We start from the raw sequence: 17973 nt of genomic DNA on the forward strand, positions 1-17973 counted from the left end.
CAACTAACATTTAAGTGAAGGATTCAAAATTTGCTGCCATTAAAGGATTTCAAAGACAAACAGGCGGCTGCAAACGAGTGGAGGACATGGGGTAGCCGTCATATGTCACCACCAATAATAACTTTGTTGTGGAAAGCTAAACAAATTTTCTGTTCTTTTCCTGTTTTTTTTCTTTGGTACAGCCGAAAGTGAACAATTGAAAGATATGGCACAAGTTTGTCGCTATTGAAAAAATTATTAGGGGCAAAAAGGACTGAAAACGATTAGCTAAATGGCCAAGATCAAAATGAATAAGTACTTCTGTATAATCTGTAAAACATCATTCATCTATATATACACAAAGAATAGTACCACAGCCAAAGCTACAAATATGAATCAATTTTAGTCGGGGATTTTTTCAGCAAAGTTCATGGTAACCAGTAACAGAAACTGTCAGCAAAAAAGAAAAAAAAAACACAGTAAAACTGAGTTGAAGTCCCTTGTTCTTTGTGTCCCCTTTGAGGTTGAGGAATTAATCAGCAAGTCTTATAATTATGCAGAGCTATTGATCCCAGTAGTTTCTAAGCTGTGACATGTGAAGCAAAAGTTCATCCCTGCCAAAGCCAGTTACACTGCTAGTCATTATCCATGGGGGTTGTACCCGGTAGTTTTCTCGAATAAACTGCTGAAAATCCCTGAGGTTCTCATCTGGCCTTTTACCTTTGCCCGCCTTCATTTTGTCACACTTGGTGAAGACAAAAGTCATTGGTATCTAAAAGCAGAAAGAGCAGAAAATTCATGAGCATCTTATTAAGGGGTTAACATAAAGGGATTTAATATCAGAGAGCACTGTACATTGTTACGTCCAAGCCAATTAGCACAGTCAAGGTCGATCTTCTGAGGTGGAACACTAGCATCAACTAGAAGTAACACGGCAACAAGAGTATCTCGGTTCAAAAAGAAACCTTTCGTGAATGCAGACCAATCCATTCGAGCTGCTTCTGGAGCTTTAGCAAACCTACAAACAAAGAAAATCAATAGACATAGAAAAGTAAAAAAAATGAAAGAGCAGAGAAGCTAACAATAACCAGTATTGAAACAACAGGATTTCCTCATTGTTTTGCTTGAAATGTTTTTACACATGAATTCAAACAAAATTACCAAACAGAGATAAAATGAGTCCAGGATCAAGGCTTAGCAATCTTGTTACCAACATAATATTCATGTTTACAACTGATTGCCAACATTGCAGCCCATACTGAAACTTCAAAAGAATATCAACCAGAATATGGCTAGGGCCATCTCACTACGCTCTTGACAGATCATTCTATGATCTTATCTACAGCACTATATAAGGTCTATTGGTCATTGTTAACATTAATTATGCCTATGTTTGTTAGAGTGAATAAGGCAGAGTCTCCAGCACCATGGTCATAACTGCTAGTCCTTCCCCAAGAGAGCGGTGATGCATTCAATGCTAGTTGAATTGAACACTGATTCATAAGCAGTTGACTTCCCTAAGAGTGTGGTGATGCATTCAAATTCTAATTAAATATTTTTGTAAGCAATTTACTAAAGGCAGAGATAGGTGGTTTTTTTAATGGAGAAAAATCTCCATTCTATAGAAAAATAATCACAATGCATATCAGCTGGAGTTCATTCCTTGATGCCAACTAGTGCATGCCAAACAATCTGAAACTTAGAACTAGTAATTTAAAGGAAAATACCACGAAAATAAGTTTAGTAGCAGAGACATGTATCTGATCTCAAAGCAAACTGTGTGCACCACTGTTACTAAATTCAGCTCACAACCAAGTTCAGAAAACTTAGTCGCTTAGATTAAGAACTATTGAAACCACTAAAAATATTAATGTTATAACACATAAATATTCAACGTTTGTTATAAACTCAAATCACAAAAGCCTCAATCACAACTACTTGTGATCCTACAGAGAGTTGGTTGGTCTTGCAGAGAGCTGTAGTCTAAAGGAAGTGGTAGGCCTTGAAATACATGTCACATAAGATGCTAGACAACAGTATTTGAGTGAAAAATTAGTTTTATGTGCTTCATGTGTCTTCCCATAACTAATACTTACTCTTGATTAATTCACTGACACATAAAATTCTCTTGCATCCCCTCTTTCAAAAGAAAAGAAAAGAAAAGAAAAGAAAAATTATTGCATTGCATGAAAAAGCACAAACCGAACTGATTTAGAGCACCTACTTCCAACAAAGTTCGAGACTTTCTGCAGCCATATTTATAGTTTTCCTATGTACAACTAGTTCCAAACATTCAGAAATGGAGATCCATACAACTTTATTACCATATAAATACCAGTCAGAGATCATGAATCCCAAATAGGAAAAAGGTTGCAGAGAATGCAAAAGGTTGTCTTTTGCAAATTTAAACCTTACATTACACCTAATAGTACAAGAAGGAAGGATGAGGGCCTTACCCATAACCAGGCAAATCCACAAAGTACCAACTTTTGTTCACCAAGAAATGATTGATAAGCTTGGTCTTCCCTACACAAAATTACACAAAATTCAGCAAAACCCAGATACTAAAACACATTAAAACTGCAAAAACTTAAAATTCTAAGAACTAAAAGAAACCTGGTTTCTTAGATGTAAGTGCAACATCCTTCTTGCGAACCAAAGCATTAATAAGTGAGGACTTGCCCACATTGGAGCGACCCAGAATAGCAAATTCGGGTCGGTCATGTTTGGGGCAATCCTTAGCTCTAGCACTGCTCTTCACGAACTCCACCTCCTTAATCTTGGCGTCACCCGCATAGGGTCCGAGCACGATATTCGACCCGGATAGCACCATGTTCTCGGTCACCTCGGCCGGGTCAACGCCGGGCGGGATAAACAGGAGGGTCTTGTCGAAGATTGTTGGGTTAGCTGTGGCTTTTGAAGCTGAAACATGGCGGTTTGGGGTTGGGTTTCGAAGGGTCGGGTTTGAGATGAGGGTTCGGAACGAGAGAGTGAAGGGCTGAGCTTTTAGAGGTGGAGAGGAAGATGGTGATAAGAAGGAAGTGATTTGCGGGCGCAGGAGGCGGTTTCTCAGTAACATTTTTTGGGGTTCAAGAGAGGTTTTGAGAGGCTATAAAAAAATGGCCATCTAAGCCATTTTTGGACAACGGATTGGAGGCTGAGTTTGAGCTTTCGGTGGCTCGACTTATCTGTGGAACAAATTTGGATTCAATACATTAATGTTTCAGTTTTAAACTTAAAAATCTTGTGACCGAAAATGAAAAAGTTGTTGCAAAATATACAGAGTATGATAGCAGTGGAATTGTATTTACTTTTTATATTTTATTTTTTATGCAAGCGATATTAGGAGAGTGAGGAATCAAATTTAGGACCTTGAGTGCAGGGGTAAGGCCATCTTCAAAGTGGGGAGAGCTATATTTAGCCATCTAATAAATGATTTTAACCATTCCGACAATAAAGGGCTAAATTTAATATTTTAATAAGTTTTAGTATATCATGTAAATTTAATTAAATTACTATTTATATCCTATTTAAAATACATTTAGAAGAGAAATATTTTGGGATATGATTTTGGACATCCATGTCGGCACGTGATTAACCCTATAAATTTATGATTAGAATTTTTCTCCACTTGGCACATCTTATAATGATGTCATCCCAGCAATTTTTCAGATTGGATTTTTGAAAGCCACGTGTCGTTACGTGATTAGCCCTCCATATTTTAAATTGGATTTTTGTCCACGTGGCACATCTTATCTTCAGCTTCAAAGGTCAATAAAAGAGATGTTTTAGGTTTCATATCTCACACCTTCATCTAATTCCTCTCCAATTCCTCGCTTTAATTTTGTATAATTTGTCATTCTAATTCAATTCTGCAATGGATTCCAACTGGGGTTCATCTTCCAATTCTAAATTGGAAGACAAATGAGAGGAGCGGAGACGCCAACTGATGGAGCAAGATGAAGAAGATGATACTCGGAGGCGCAAAAACGACCTTATGGCAACAACCGCCTCATCTTGGGTGTGTGAGGAAACGTCCCAACAGGTCAATACGCTCTCGTACCTCAAACAACAACCTACAAAAGGATCTTGTTGCACATCTTTGGGCCAAACGAGCACTAGAATGATGAAGGCCTTATGACATATGACATTAGCTAGTCTTTTGTGTTTGCAACTAATAATAATTAACAATACATTGTCATGTTCAAGTCTTCGTCTTGTTTTAAAAACAAAGAATAATTGACAATACATTGTCATGTTCAAGTCTACGTCTTGTTTTAAAAACAACTTAAAAATTAATTTAAATGGAAAAAAATGAAGGATAGTTTGTTAAACAATGAAGAGAATGGGAGAAATTATGTAAAATGATGAAATTGAGGAAGGATAATATGTAAAATGATGAAGATGTTGTGAGAAATTATGTAAGAATGAGGTAGGTATTTATACAAAAAATTTAGAATTTTTTTTATTTAAAAAAAAAAAAAAAAACTTCTAGCTAATGTCAGCTAACGGCTAGGTGACATTAGCTCATATGAAGTACAAATAATAGAACTTATGCAAATGGGGTGTGGGGATTTTGCAGCCCTTCCTTTTTTTTTGTAGCCCTTTGTGTAGCCCACTTTTGAAAAATGAGTTTTGGGGATTTTGGGCTATATCCTCAAATATAGCCCTCACTTAGAAATGACCTCAATGTTCTTGACCACTTAAGCTAAAAGTCTCTTCATGAAAAATTGTATTTACTTTGTGATATTACACTGAAGTATTTTAACTATCAGTTTTCCTCTTTTCTTTGTATGATCGAAGTGTAAATGTTGAAGCAATCGTCCCCTTTATATAAGGAAGTTACATGACACAAAATTGAGCATGTGCAGGTGAAAATCAACTACCATCGTGTAAATGTGAAACTATTTCACCTATTGTTTCGGTGCATTTGATACATGTATCAAAAGACTACCCTGGGGCCAATTGCATAATATCTACAACTATTACAACAAAAATTCAAAAGTATAAGACTTATTACATTGCAGTTATACTATGTCTACACATGCAGTTACATTTAGGTGTCCTCACACCCGAAGGGTGAAATTAATCCCCGCTTGGAGTTCGGCTTGCTCTTAGCCACAAAATGCTTTTAATGGGTTTCGAACCCCACCATTGAGACACCAGTTAGCTTGCTAACTGCACCTCAACTTGTGGTTGCAATGATACTCTATTGCCAATACACTTCGCACACTAGTTACACTTTGGGGCAGTCCCTTGGAGTAACAGGCACGCCTGATCCATTACATTTTAGTGCTTTCCAACTCTCCAGTCTTCAATGAAATTTCTCTTGTTTCCAACATTCTCCAGCCCTCTTATTTTCCACTCTCTTTTTAAGTTTCAAGTGGCATTAGCACAATTTAAGTAAGTCTTTCTTATATTTTATTTTTTGGTTTTCACAAGCAGACTTCTAGTCCAAAACAGGGAAATACTATACAGTTGCATTATTATTTTGTTAAATTGACGATCCGCCTACTATGCCAAAACAAATTTCATGAAGGTTTATTCCGAAATCCTAACAAAAAGACTAGACGAAACATATCATTTCAGAATAAGCAAAGCAAAAAAAAACATACATTTGAAGTACAATAATGTAAATTTGCGGACCAAAAAATATAAAATTAAGATATATCAAAACGGCGACGTATGACAAACTCTAAGTCCCAGTTAAGAAGGCCGACTCTGCAAGTCAGTTGAGGGAAGGAACAGCATTATTAGCCTTGGCTCTGTGAATCGGCGATCATCTCTATCCATCCACATTTCTCAATGGCGTGGTTCGCGAAATCCATCGCTAACTCACTCAAGCTCGACGACGAAGACGACGACGTTTACCACAATACGAACCCTAGCTCCAATACAGACCCAAATTCATCGCCACCCGATCCGCAACCCGACCCCCAATCCGGTTCGCCGTCAACTCCCACAGTCAAAGGCGACCTCTCCGAGCTCACCAAAACCCTGTCCCGCCAGTTCTGGGGCGTCGCCTCCTTCCTCGCCCCGCCGCCCGATCCGACCCATCCTCCTAACCCGTCCGCACAGCCCCAATCCGCCGATCTCGAACCTGCTGATGAGGACGTCATCGCGGGAATTCGCAGCGACTTTGCTGAGATCGGAGGGAAGTTCAAGAGCGGGATCTCGAAGCTGTCGAGTAACATAGCGGTCTCGGAGTTCACTAAGATCGCTTCGAATTTGCTTCAGTTTGGATCGGAGGAGGAGGCTGAGGCAGCTGGGGCTGCTCTTGGAGTGACCCAGGAGGTTCTCGCGTTCGTCAGGAATGTCTCTATGCATCCGGAGACTTGGCTGGATTTCCCTCTCTCCGATGATGAAGATTCAGATGGTATGTTTCGCTTCGAATTTGACAATTTTTTGGGTAATTCAATTCAATGTGCGTCGGCTTGATGAATCATTTGTTCATCTTATTGTAAATTTGTGTTATTTATGGTCAATGTAGTGTTCGTAAAGCATGAATTTGAGGTATTTGTGTTGCCCATGTGGATTTTTCCTTTCGTATTTGTTTCAATTGTTAATTTGAATTGAAGGGATTGAATAATAAGGTATATATCTGTTCATCATGTTGTGATTTAAGGGCTTAAAACTTTAATAGTATTGAAATTGACAATGGAACTTTTGTTGAATTTGTTGCTGAGTTAAATTTATTCAAGTAAGTTATTGTCATAATACATGTCGTTGATTATTCTCTCCATTGAAACTTGTGGGGAATTGGAATAAGATTGTTGTGACTTGTGAGTTTGCTTTTCCAGATTTTGAATTGTCTGAGGTCCAACAAGAGCATGCTCTGGCTGTTGAACGGCTTGCACCTTCATTGGCTGCTCTCAGGATTGAACTTTGCCCTGAGCATATGAGCGAGGCTCACTTTTGGATGATTTACTTCGTGCTCTTGCATCCTAGACTCAGTAAACATGATGCCGAGCTTCTGTCTACACCCAAGGTAAGTTGATTCTATGCGGCACTGACCCAAAACTCCCTTTTCATTGTTCTTGTTCATTGCCTTTTTTTGGTGGGTTATTAATTTTTTTGCCAGCAACAATGCTTTGCTTGACTTAATGATATGTCTGCAGATAGTGGAAGCTAGAGCAATGTTGTCTTATGAGTTGAAGAAGGGAGCTAATGAAAAGCAAGAATCAGACCCTTCTGGAAGTGGCACTATTTATGCGAAAGGAATTGCTGATTCCCCAAAAGAACAGCATCTTTCTGTGCCGCCTAGTGTTCAATCTGACCTAGTGCCTCCCCATGCATCTACCATCAGATCAGCTCCTCAACCAGCGGCAGTTGATCTTGAGACTGAGAAGCACACAGTTCAGAGTAGTGAGATCCAAATTATTGACAAGCCTGTTATTGAGGAAGGACCATTGAAAGAGACCAAATTTCAACAGCCACTTTCTAATTCTTCCTCCAAAGTTGCGGATGAGAAATATGAGGATGATGCTGATGATTGGTTGAAAGAGGAAACTTCAGAGATAGATGGTGTTGGGGAAACCTCCATCCCTATAGAGAATGACGAGGATGTATCTTTCAGTGATCTTGAGGATGATGATGGAGAGGCGCCCTCAAGTTACAAGAAGGTCACATCTGGCTCTGATTCTTCAACAAAAGACTCAAGAGATTGGGTTCAGCTAAGCAGAACCTCTGCTGATTCAGACAAGGAAATCAACTCTGTTGAGATTAGACATGTTGGGTCTGAGCAGGTAAGTTCCTGTAACCTGGAGACCAAAGAATCTAATGACTGGCTTGACGTTGAAGACATTGATGTTATATGATTACTTCCATAAGAACCCTTTTTAGGTCAATATGGCCTATTCTTCCCATTCATCTGTTATTGTGAATAGATTGTGGAAGGTTTCTTTAGTCTTCGTTTGGCTATGGAAACTGTATTATTGTACATAACGCCTGATACTGGATAATTGTTTCTTATGAAGAATGTATTTATAAGTGTAGCAAAATACAGCACCACGCAATAATCTTGATTTGTTTATTTCATATAAAGTTGTGCTTTGTTATGCTCATCCTGGTCCGTACTGGTAGTGTTTGTTTTTGTTTTTCTTATAGTTGTTTGTTCCTTCAGGAAGGTTAAGTTTCGTGAGAAACTCGTTCAAGATCAAGGTTGAAGATTTTTATAAGACTAAAACAGAAAAGAATGTGGCCTCGCTTGTTAAAAGAAGTCTAGAAAATTTGCATGTGCTGTTTGATTGTGTAGAGAAGTTCAGTAATAGCTGGTGACCTGAGAGATGTAAACCGTGTTGACAATTATATATAACATATAACATAGAAAACTTTTACTTTTATGTCTTCGAAAATGATAGGCGTAGTTTTCAATACATTCTGATTATGTCTTGGTCTTGCATTGGTTTGGTTCAAACCTGTACTAGCCATTGGTTTCCATTCTTGTAAAATGTTCATGAGTAGGTGTGAATGCCTTTTCTTTCTCTCTCTTTTTTCTTTTTTATTTGGTGAATGTCGTTAATAGAATGGTGATTTCCTCACACCAAATGGGGGTGAGAGGATGTGTATAACAGTTCCTGTTCAAACCTTTGGTGTTGTTAATGCAAAGGAAAATGATAGGGAGACCAACTCTCTAATAGAGCATGGGACCCATTGTGTTGGTGGGCTTCACCTCTATTAGAGAGTTGGTACACAAGTTGGTATCCCAAGTTGGTCTCCCTAGCATAACCCTAATGCAAATCAATTTTTTTGGTAATAAGTTAATTCTGATTTTTGCCAATATATATTAGGGAAATGTATGAAAATGACTTATTTTAATGAGTGACAAACTATTTTGACTGAGTTTGCCAAATTCTACTTTTATAACTCATTTTGCATGTGAAAAGGGTTATATCTTGGGTCGGGTCGAACATATATTTATATAGAAATACTCGAACAAGGGGTTCCACAAATATATATTTATTTAGGCTTATTTGTTGAAATACTCCTGTGGTTTTTCGAAAACCCCCTGAACTTCCATTCTGTGATCAACTTGCTCCATTCCATTAGCTTTTAGAGAAAAATCGTTAAATCAGCTGATCCTGTAGTTCTCCTAACATATTTTGGTTTGATAGTTTATGTGGAGTGCAGATTGTATAATGTAAATATGTTCCTCATTTTAGAGATAAATTATGCATAAAAATTCTTGGATTTGAAACTAATCTGTACAATGAATGCCCATGAGACTTTGCTCAAGTGGCGTGGGATGAGGCTGAAGCTAAAATCTAAGGTTCAAATCTTCCTACAGTTACTTAAAAAAGAAAAAGTAATAAAACAAATCTGTACAAAGAAAAAACACAAGCTGTCTAGGAAGAGAACTACCTTGACCCCTGATCACACACTTATTTACAGACACAACCTTAAGCCTGATTAAAAGCACCACATTAATTAATTGATTACTTAGGAGCTTAATTATGATTTGATGGCCCCAAAACTGCTAGAAAGGCGCTCCAGATGAGACCAGACCAAGCTTCCAAGTGAGAATCTGGGCCTGTCTTGTTCTTCTATTCTTGTGTTGTGTATTTTGTGGCTTGTCCTTGAGGAGGAGGAGGCCTGTGGAGCCCACTTGTGGGATTTGTGAACTGCAATGATGGATTCTCCAATCTCCTTTCTCACCAGTTCCACTGCGTTTGGATTTACTTCATCCCCCGAAGCATCCGTTACATAGATTGATCCTACTGCTCTTTCACCACGTGTTCCAATCTCAATCCTCGACATTGATAGTCCATTCTCTCGGAAAACCCTTGTGATGTCTGATAACAATCCCATTCTATTTTTAGCGCACAGGTCCAACATCAAGCCCTGCCAAAGTATTATTTCCGTCATCACTCAGTAACACACGAGTAATGCTAGAAATATCACATTTACAAACTTGATATATGATAATTAATATGTGGAATGACTATAAGAATTTATATAATGAGCACATATATATCATAACTAGAAAATCTAATAGATAACAAGTTAAGACATACCTGTGAGATCCTTCTCTCTATTGCAGCAATCAAGCACAGGGTAAGCTTGTGCCTCTCACTCTCTTTATTCGAAGTGTAGCCATCCTTATGACGGACAAAATACTCCTGTACATGTCACATATTTCACATTCAAATAACATCAAACACCATACAAAGACAGAACATGGGACAAATTTCAGTTACTAATTGCTATGCACAAGCTCAATTAATAACGTGCCTACCTGATCTGCCAGGGTGCCCCTGGAGGCAACCACCGCATGGAACACCACGTATTGCAAGTCGGTTAGGGCACACACGGTGTCAAACAGTAGTTTGGGTCGGTCTCTGCTCCTCACATTCACAATCCAATACCCTTTCTCCTTACAACTCTCTATGTACACATGGGTCCGATCACAACCCTTCTTGTGTGCACTGCTGCCAATACCGTCACAACCACGACAACTTTCATAGTCCTCGTCGGCATACATCAACTGGTGGAGCCGCCGCTCCTTGTGGGTGTGGCCACCTGCCGGGGTGGTCAGCCTTACACTCCATTTCTCCCCCTCCTCATGATGGGCTTTAACTACATTTTCTAGCTGCTCCTGTACATGGGCCAGCCGAATTGGGTCTGTTATGGGCCCACCTTCCAGCCCATCTTCAACATAGAAAATGCTGGCCGCCCGGGTACCGTGGGTCCAAGCCACGGCAGTAGTGATGTTGCAGCCCAACTCAACAAGGACCGCGGATATCTCAGACACTAGGCCCGGTCGGTCCTTGCTGGTCATTTCTAGGGCTAGGTCCTTCAGCCCGGGTGTCACATTTCTTCCTGGGCATAGTCTAACCTCCTTTGAAATCCCTCCCCTGCTAGCACATAGTGCCTGCAAATTTATTAGTTATGATTAAAACAAAACGAAACAACAGAACTAGTGTATGAGGAGGAAATATATATTATGCGCTTTGTCTGGGACGACATGGCTTCATTGGGGGCCAATTTAGAAGAGACCGGGCCACAAATGTTTTGGATCATGTTGGTTCAGTTCGACTCTCAATTTACACCTCTAAAATTAGCCGGATGGATTGAGGAAAAATTACTCTTTGTGCTAGTTCCTATGTGATAACTCAATGTGGTGTTACAAATTCACATATACCTATGTGATTTATGTTATAATTTAGGTGGACACGAACAACATGCCACATAGTGTTTACGTCGGTTAAAAAAAAGTTTTTGAGAGAGAGAGAGAAAGACCTGCTGAATATAAAGTATGAGGCTTTCGTCGGTGATTTTGTTGCCGAGTTGATCCGTCACGTGGAACACTGCACCACCATGCAATCAAAACAGACCCACATGAAAATCCGGCAGCCACTACTCGTGGATAACTCATACATAGCTCAGAAAGCGATCATAATTATATACAACAAAACTCAATAAAAACGAGTAAATAAAATTATCTAAAGCATGTCTAATATATAAAAAATAAAAAATTGGATAATATTATAATAAAATTCCACTGTGTGTGATGAAGGTGGCGAGGAAGTGTAATTACCATCCATAAACCATCCACCATCAGAGGATATGTATGATTTGGAAATAACAAGGTCAAGATCTGTCAAAACTTGGACCATCTCTAGCAAAATCCCGTGCTTGTTTGCACTGTCAACCTGTAAATTAATTATTAATCAATATATAAACGACAACAACATCAGTATATTTCCTCTCATGCATATGTCATTTTCTTACTCTTATGTCTTAACAAAGGAACCTTTTCAACTCTACGACTCTGTTGCATGTAAAATAATAGGGTCAAGGTTCAGATAGGTTTTTTTTTTTTTTTAATACAAGCGATAGTCTAAATGATAAGGGGAGGGAGATTTCTCACACACACACTACATACTAAAGTGCCATGAGGTTTAGAGGTTCAGATAGTTTAAATTCAAGGCTTTATGGTCTAGTTAGGTTTCTGTACAACTAGATGGCGTCATCTGGTTAGGGTTTGCCACTGCCTGTGAAGGACTTAGTTGTGTATGGATAGACAATTAAGTTGTAGTGACGATATATAACGTGCATGGAAACTGTTAACCAAGGCCTGGCTTGGCGTGAAAACTGAAAAGCGAAAAAGAAAATAAATGACGACAACAACAAAAGCTTACACTTTCTCTCAAAATAATAATGGTTCCTAGTTTTCTAGTGGCCCTCCACTCGGTGTCGGTGGATATCAGACAACACAGAACTCTCTCTCTCTCTCTCTCTCTCTCTCTCTATTATTGGTCCTTGTATATATATAAGTCTAGTTGAGTTCAGGGAAGTGGGATTATGGGTTTATGACCTTTAAACCAGATTAGCGACGAAACAATAAATTAATCTCCTCTAACATCTCTATGGGTCATGGACACCCAACTAGGCAAATAGAAAACAACGGCGAAGAATTACATCCATAAACCACCAACAAGATAATTTATATATATAGACTCTATGAATGAATTTAATTTGTTAATTAATTAATACTATTGATGATATGCATCTAACCTTCACAAGCGTACAATCTTTGTATGAGTCATTGTCGATACAAACCCTGCAAATTGCAAAACCAAACCATACCAGCCATTCATTATCGATGCTTCCAGCATAAAATAAATTAAGTTTACGAATGATAAAAGTTAATGTAATACCATGGAGGGTAGATTCTTTCAATAAGGCATTCGAATTCGGGGTCGATATAGGGCCGGTAAAAAATCTCCATCTTCTTCTTCTTCTTCTTCCTTCCTTCCTTCCTTAGCGAATGTAGGAGTAATTTTCTGCTACTTTATCACAACGACAAGGAGATAGCATTGCTGGTTTTGTTGATAGCTGTATATGAATACATATATGGAGGAGTTTGAGACCTTTCAAAACACATGCTGAAAACAACGCGTCTAAAAAAAATAACTTGTACAAGGGATAAGACAGCGGCGTCGTCTATATAAAGCTTGTTTCTTAAGTCAAATCATATGACATTAGATGAATTACAGCACATATATACTATCATTAAATAAAAAATATTTCATGAATATCTAGGATCCCCAGCTTTGCTCTTATTGAAGGAGCTAGAAAGACCAAGATTTTGTCGATGATTAGCTTGGAATATTCAAAGTCGTTTTAAGGACGGCAAATGCATTGTATAGAAATATAATTGGTTTGACCCGGAAATACTGGTGGCAATTCATTCGGATATATCCAAATCTCTAACCAGAAATTAAGGAAGAAAGAAGAAAAGAAAACCAGGATTGTTGAAAACTTTTTATAAAACCCAGATCAAAACACACATGCACCCTCTCTCTCTCTCTCTCTAGAACTCCATCAACATAATATAACATTGATCTAAATATTTTTATGGATGAAAACTCTTGTGCAAAACTTGGAAAGAAAAGCATAAATAAAATCAATACTGACCAGTTGATAGATAGAGGAGGAGCAGAAATCTTTGCAATTTTGGCAAATGCGAACGCGCAGCGCAGCTTGGAACAACAGTGCTCTCTGTTATATATGCATATAGTATATATAAATGAAGAATGAGTGCCTTGATCAATTATATAACCCACCCAAAACTCTTCTTCCTTTTCAATTTGCCTCATCAGCTGACAAGTTTTAATCATTTTCCATTCACATTTATATCATAGTTTGTTGTTAGGTTTTTATTCAACACACGTGCTGCCACGCGGTCGATTGAGGTTTCCTAGGAGAACTCGAAGTTTGGTTGCTTTTGAGCCACGTACAAGCTTGCCGCCACGTGGCAGAGGGACCGACGTCCTTCAAATTTACACGATCATATGATGTTTCCAACTGCGGCGGCTCGGCATCAAATTTCATCAAAAACAAGTTCACAATTGTGGTTTAGAATCTATTTCGGGATTTACAGCTAATTCTTTGGAAGACACAGAGGTTTCTAGGACTCATTTGTCATTTTGAGGTTTTACCCAGTCAGCCTTGATGTGGCTCTGATCTCATCTCATCTCCAATAAGAGTGACCATCGCACGCAATCCAATGGCCACAAAGACAGGTCTGTTTGCACCTGTGCTGGCGTGGCAAGATCATGGTGCACTGGAGTTGGTTGAGTCTTGAGTCTTGGATTGGAATATAGTGCCACTTGCAGTGGGTCTTCTACCCAAGTCATATATGTGGTTCTAGAATTCTACCATGGAATGAAAAACACTCTAGTTCTCTCCTACCATCTTTGGTCAAAGGGCAATAATGTCACTGCACGCACGCAGCATGTGGGTTGGGTTTTAATTGACGGAAGTAGTCGATTGAATTTTGTTGATAACTTTAAGTAACATTGCTTTCAGTGCCGCAATTATAACAAGAATTGTTTCCACCTTCATCATGCCTTGATGAGTGATGACAGTGAGATTAAATTCCAATTTAAATTTCACTATTTATAGAGAGCACCTTCCTCCTATTTTACAATTCATGAAAAGATGTGTGTAATATGCTGACAGTAGAGGATTTAAATACTGTTTACTACTAGAGTTAGAAGCCTCCATGAGTTTTCTTCAATTTTATAAAATTATTTTACTTCAAGTGAAAAATTATATTATGTATCTATGAAATTAAAATATTGTTCGTATTTACTAACATTTATTATGTTTAATATTTGACACCATTGCTATTGTACTCAGAAGGAGTAATGCTATTTAGACACACAACATTGACCACCTTAGCTGACCACCTTATGTAGCAGCTGATATGTCATGCTATGTTAATTAATGAATGTTGCCACGTGTATTTTATTTTATTTTATTTATTCCCTTTAATAATCCTTAAAAAATAAAAAAATAAAAACTGAAAAAACAAATTAAAAAACCCTAGCGTCCCTGGTAAGTGGCCTCACGTCTGTTCTCAACTCTTCCTCCCGTCTCCAGCATTCCATTCCTCCATTGTGTTGCACTCTGAGCTTGTTTCTCCATAAAGTAATGGGTGCTACATCGGATATCTGCAGAGGAAGACTTATAATCTGCTTGGTTCTCTTTTTCAACATTAGTCATCAATGCATTTTCATATTGTTCCACAAATTGCTTCAAGGTAGTCTTAGAATTTACGTGGTCATCAAAAATTGCATTCATACTCTCACAAAGCTTGACACGCAACGACATCTTTCATCATATAGGCCTCGTAACCAATCATTACTCTGTAACTCAGACTCCTCAATCATCTCTTTCCAATGATTTTCAAACTCAATATTGGTCAATGAATCATACACAATGTTCTCCAAGGCAAATTTAATAGATTCATAGTGTTTGTAACTCTTAAGCTTTTCATGAAGCTTCTTCATTATATGACATAAGCACCAACGATGCTTAGTGTTAGGAAAGACAATCTCAATGGCATTTTTCCTGGCTATACCAGGGTTTTTCAAATTTTTAAAAAAAGAAATAGTACAGCCACTCGGCTATACTCGGTTTGTTTCCAATTTTTTTCAAAAGAAATAGTATTTCGCAATACTGGGTTTGTTTTTCCAATTTTTTATAAGAGGAATAGTATAACCGTGCGGATATACTATTTTTTCCCTAGTTTTTAAAAAAGGAAATCGTATAGCCGAGCGGCTATACGCGGATTTTTCCAAATTATTTTATAAAATAAATAGTATATCCGCACGGCTATACTGGGTTTTTTTTCCAATTTTTTCAAAAGAAATAGTATTTCGCACAGCTATACTGGTTTTTTTTCCAATTTTTAAACACAGAAATAGTATAGGCTATACCCGGTTTTCCCCCTTATACTGGGTTTTTTTTATTTTTTAAAAAGAAATAGTATAGCCGTTCGGCTATACTGGGTTTTTTTATTTTTTTAAAAGAAATAGTATAGCCGACGGCTATACTGGGTTTTTTTTTTTTTTTTATAAAAGAAATAGTATGGCCGTGTGGCTATACTTGTTTTCCTCAATGTTTCCCTTTCGGATTTTTCCAATTTTTTTTAAAAAAACAGTATAGTCGACCGGCTATACTATGTTTTTTCCTTATTTTTCAAAAATCAATAGTCTAGCCGGGCGGCTATACTCGGATTTTTCCAAAAAAAAAATTCGAAAACAGTATAGGGTCCTGGCTATACTCGGGTTTTTTCCAATTATTTAAAAATAATTAGTATAGCCAGGGGTCGATACTGGGTTTCTTCCATTTTTTTATAAATTAAATGTATAGCCGCGGATATACTTTTTTTTTTCCCTAATTTTTTCAAAAGAAATAGTATCTCAGACAGCTATACTGGGTTTTTTAGCAAATTTTTAAAACAGAAACAGTATACATGGTTTTTCTCAACTTTTTAAAAAAGAAATAGTATAGCCGGTCGGCTATACTGGGTTTTTTAAATTTTTATAAAAGAAATAGTATAGCCGTGTGGCAATACTGTTTTTCCTTAATGTTTCCCTAATTTTTCAAAAAGAACCAAAAAAAGATTCGAAAACAGTATAGGGTCCCCGCTATACTCGGGTTTTTTCCAATTATTTAAAAATAAATAGTATAGCCGCGGGTCGATACTGAGTTTCTTCCAACTTTTTATAAATTAAATAGTATCTCAGACAGCTATACTGGGTTTTTTAGCAATGTTTTAAAACAGAAACAGTATACACGGTTTTTCTCAACTTTTTAAAAAAGAAATAGTAGCCGGTCGGCTATACTCGGGTTTGTTTTCCAGTTTTCTAAGAAGAAATAGTATAGCCGGTCGGCTATACTGGGTTTTTTAAATTTTTATAAAAGAAATAGTATAGCCGTGTGGCGATACGGTTTTTCCTTAATGTTCCAATAATTTTTCAAAAAGAAATCGTATAGCCGCAGGGCTATACCCGGATTTTTCCAAAAAAAAAATCGAAAACAGTATAGGGTCCAGGCTATACTCGGGTTTTTTTCAATTCTTTAAAAAGAAATAGTATAGCCGCGGGTCAATAGGTGGGTCAATAGGCTATGCTCGGGTTTTTTTACCAGTTTTCGAAACGGAAATAGTATAGCCACACGGCTATACTCGGTTTTAACCAAGTTTTTCAAAAGAAATAGTTTTTCGCACGGCTATACTGGGTATTTTTAAATTTTTTTTTAAAAACAGAAATTGTATAGACGTCCGGTTATAAGAATATTGTTTACAAAAGTTTCAATAATGCACACAAAATTCATGTATTATACACATTATTGAATACAAATAATATATATTAAAATATTATATTGTGGCTGAACTTTTTAAGGTGTACTTTGCCGTTCATATCTATAAAGGATAAACTAATGCAACTAGGAGTGTCCTTTTTTCATAATTTTTTTTATTAAATAGTATAGACGGGTCTATACTACGGTTTTAAAAAAAAAATTGAAATATTTTTCAAAAGCTCGGCTATATTGGGTTTTTCCAATTTTTTGTAATAGGAACAGTATCGTCGGGCAGCTATACTTGGGGTTTTCCAAATTTTTTAAAAAGAAATAGTATAGTAGTCGTACGATTATACTCGGATATTTCCAAAAATTTTTACAAAATAGTAAAGAAATAGTATTTCGCACGGCTATACTGGGTTTTTTCCCACTTTTTAAAAAGAAATAATATAGCCGCACGGCCATACAGGCTTTTCCCAATTATTTATAAAATAAATGTATAGACATGCGGCTATACTAGGTTTTTCCCTAATTTTTCAAAAAGAAATAGTATTACCGCAAGGCTATCCTCGGATTTTTCCAAATTTTTTTTTAAAACAGTACAAACGCCCGTCTATACTGGTATTTTTCTAAATTCTATTTAAAGAAAGAGTATAGGCGCGCAATAAAATTCTATACACATTATTTAATACAAATAATATATATTAAAATATTATATTGTGGCCAAACTTTTAAGTTGTAATATGCCAAAATGTTGCCAAATAAAACACATACGTATTTTATTTGTATAGGCGTGAGGTTATACCAAAATTATATCTATAAAGGATAAACTAATGCAACTAGGATGATCCTTTTTTAATTATTATTATTTATTAAATATTATAGCCGCTCTGCTAT

General features: G+C 37.2%; 3 protein-coding genes across 3 annotated transcripts; 1 reads left to right on the plus strand and 2 right to left on the minus strand.

Moving 5' to 3' along the window:
• Positions 1 to 287: 287 nt before the first annotated feature.
• EMB2001 (P-loop containing nucleoside triphosphate hydrolases superfamily protein) lies at positions 288 to 3228 on the minus strand. The gene is made up of 4 exons (XM_021944297.2): positions 2596 to 3228; positions 2436 to 2505; positions 835 to 997; positions 288 to 751 (listed from the first exon to the last, which is right to left on the minus strand). Exons 1-4 carry the CDS (start codon positions 3056 to 3058, stop codon positions 542 to 544), a joined length of 906 nt encoding a protein of 301 aa, XP_021799989.1. The 5' UTR covers positions 3059 to 3228; the 3' UTR covers positions 288 to 541.
• A 2456-nt stretch (positions 3229 to 5684) lies between these two features.
• LOC110744319 (BSD domain-containing protein) lies at positions 5685 to 8042 on the plus strand. The gene is made up of 3 exons (XM_021944296.2): positions 5685 to 6355; positions 6780 to 6967; positions 7098 to 8042. Exons 1-3 carry the CDS (start codon positions 5785 to 5787, stop codon positions 7794 to 7796), a joined length of 1458 nt encoding a protein of 485 aa, XP_021799988.2. The 5' UTR covers positions 5685 to 5784; the 3' UTR covers positions 7797 to 8042.
• Positions 8043 to 9119: 1077 nt separating this feature from the next.
• ACR1 (ACT domain repeat 1) lies at positions 9120 to 13570 on the minus strand. Its single transcript, XM_088254351.1, has 8 exons — positions 13399 to 13570; positions 12639 to 12816; positions 12496 to 12541; positions 11516 to 11630; positions 11218 to 11285; positions 10214 to 10849; positions 9993 to 10097; positions 9120 to 9819 (listed from the first exon to the last, which is right to left on the minus strand). Exons 2-8 carry the CDS (start codon positions 12707 to 12709, stop codon positions 9430 to 9432), a joined length of 1431 nt encoding a protein of 476 aa, XP_088110477.1. The 5' UTR covers positions 12710 to 12816; positions 13399 to 13570; the 3' UTR covers positions 9120 to 9429.
• Between the last annotated feature and the right edge of the window lie 4403 nt (positions 13571 to 17973).

This window comes from Prunus avium, chromosome 6, assembly GCF_965620075.1.
Source record: "Prunus avium chromosome 6, drPruAviu1.hap1.1, whole genome shotgun sequence".
Lineage (NCBI taxonomy): Eukaryota > Viridiplantae > Streptophyta > Magnoliopsida > Rosales > Rosaceae > Prunus > Prunus avium.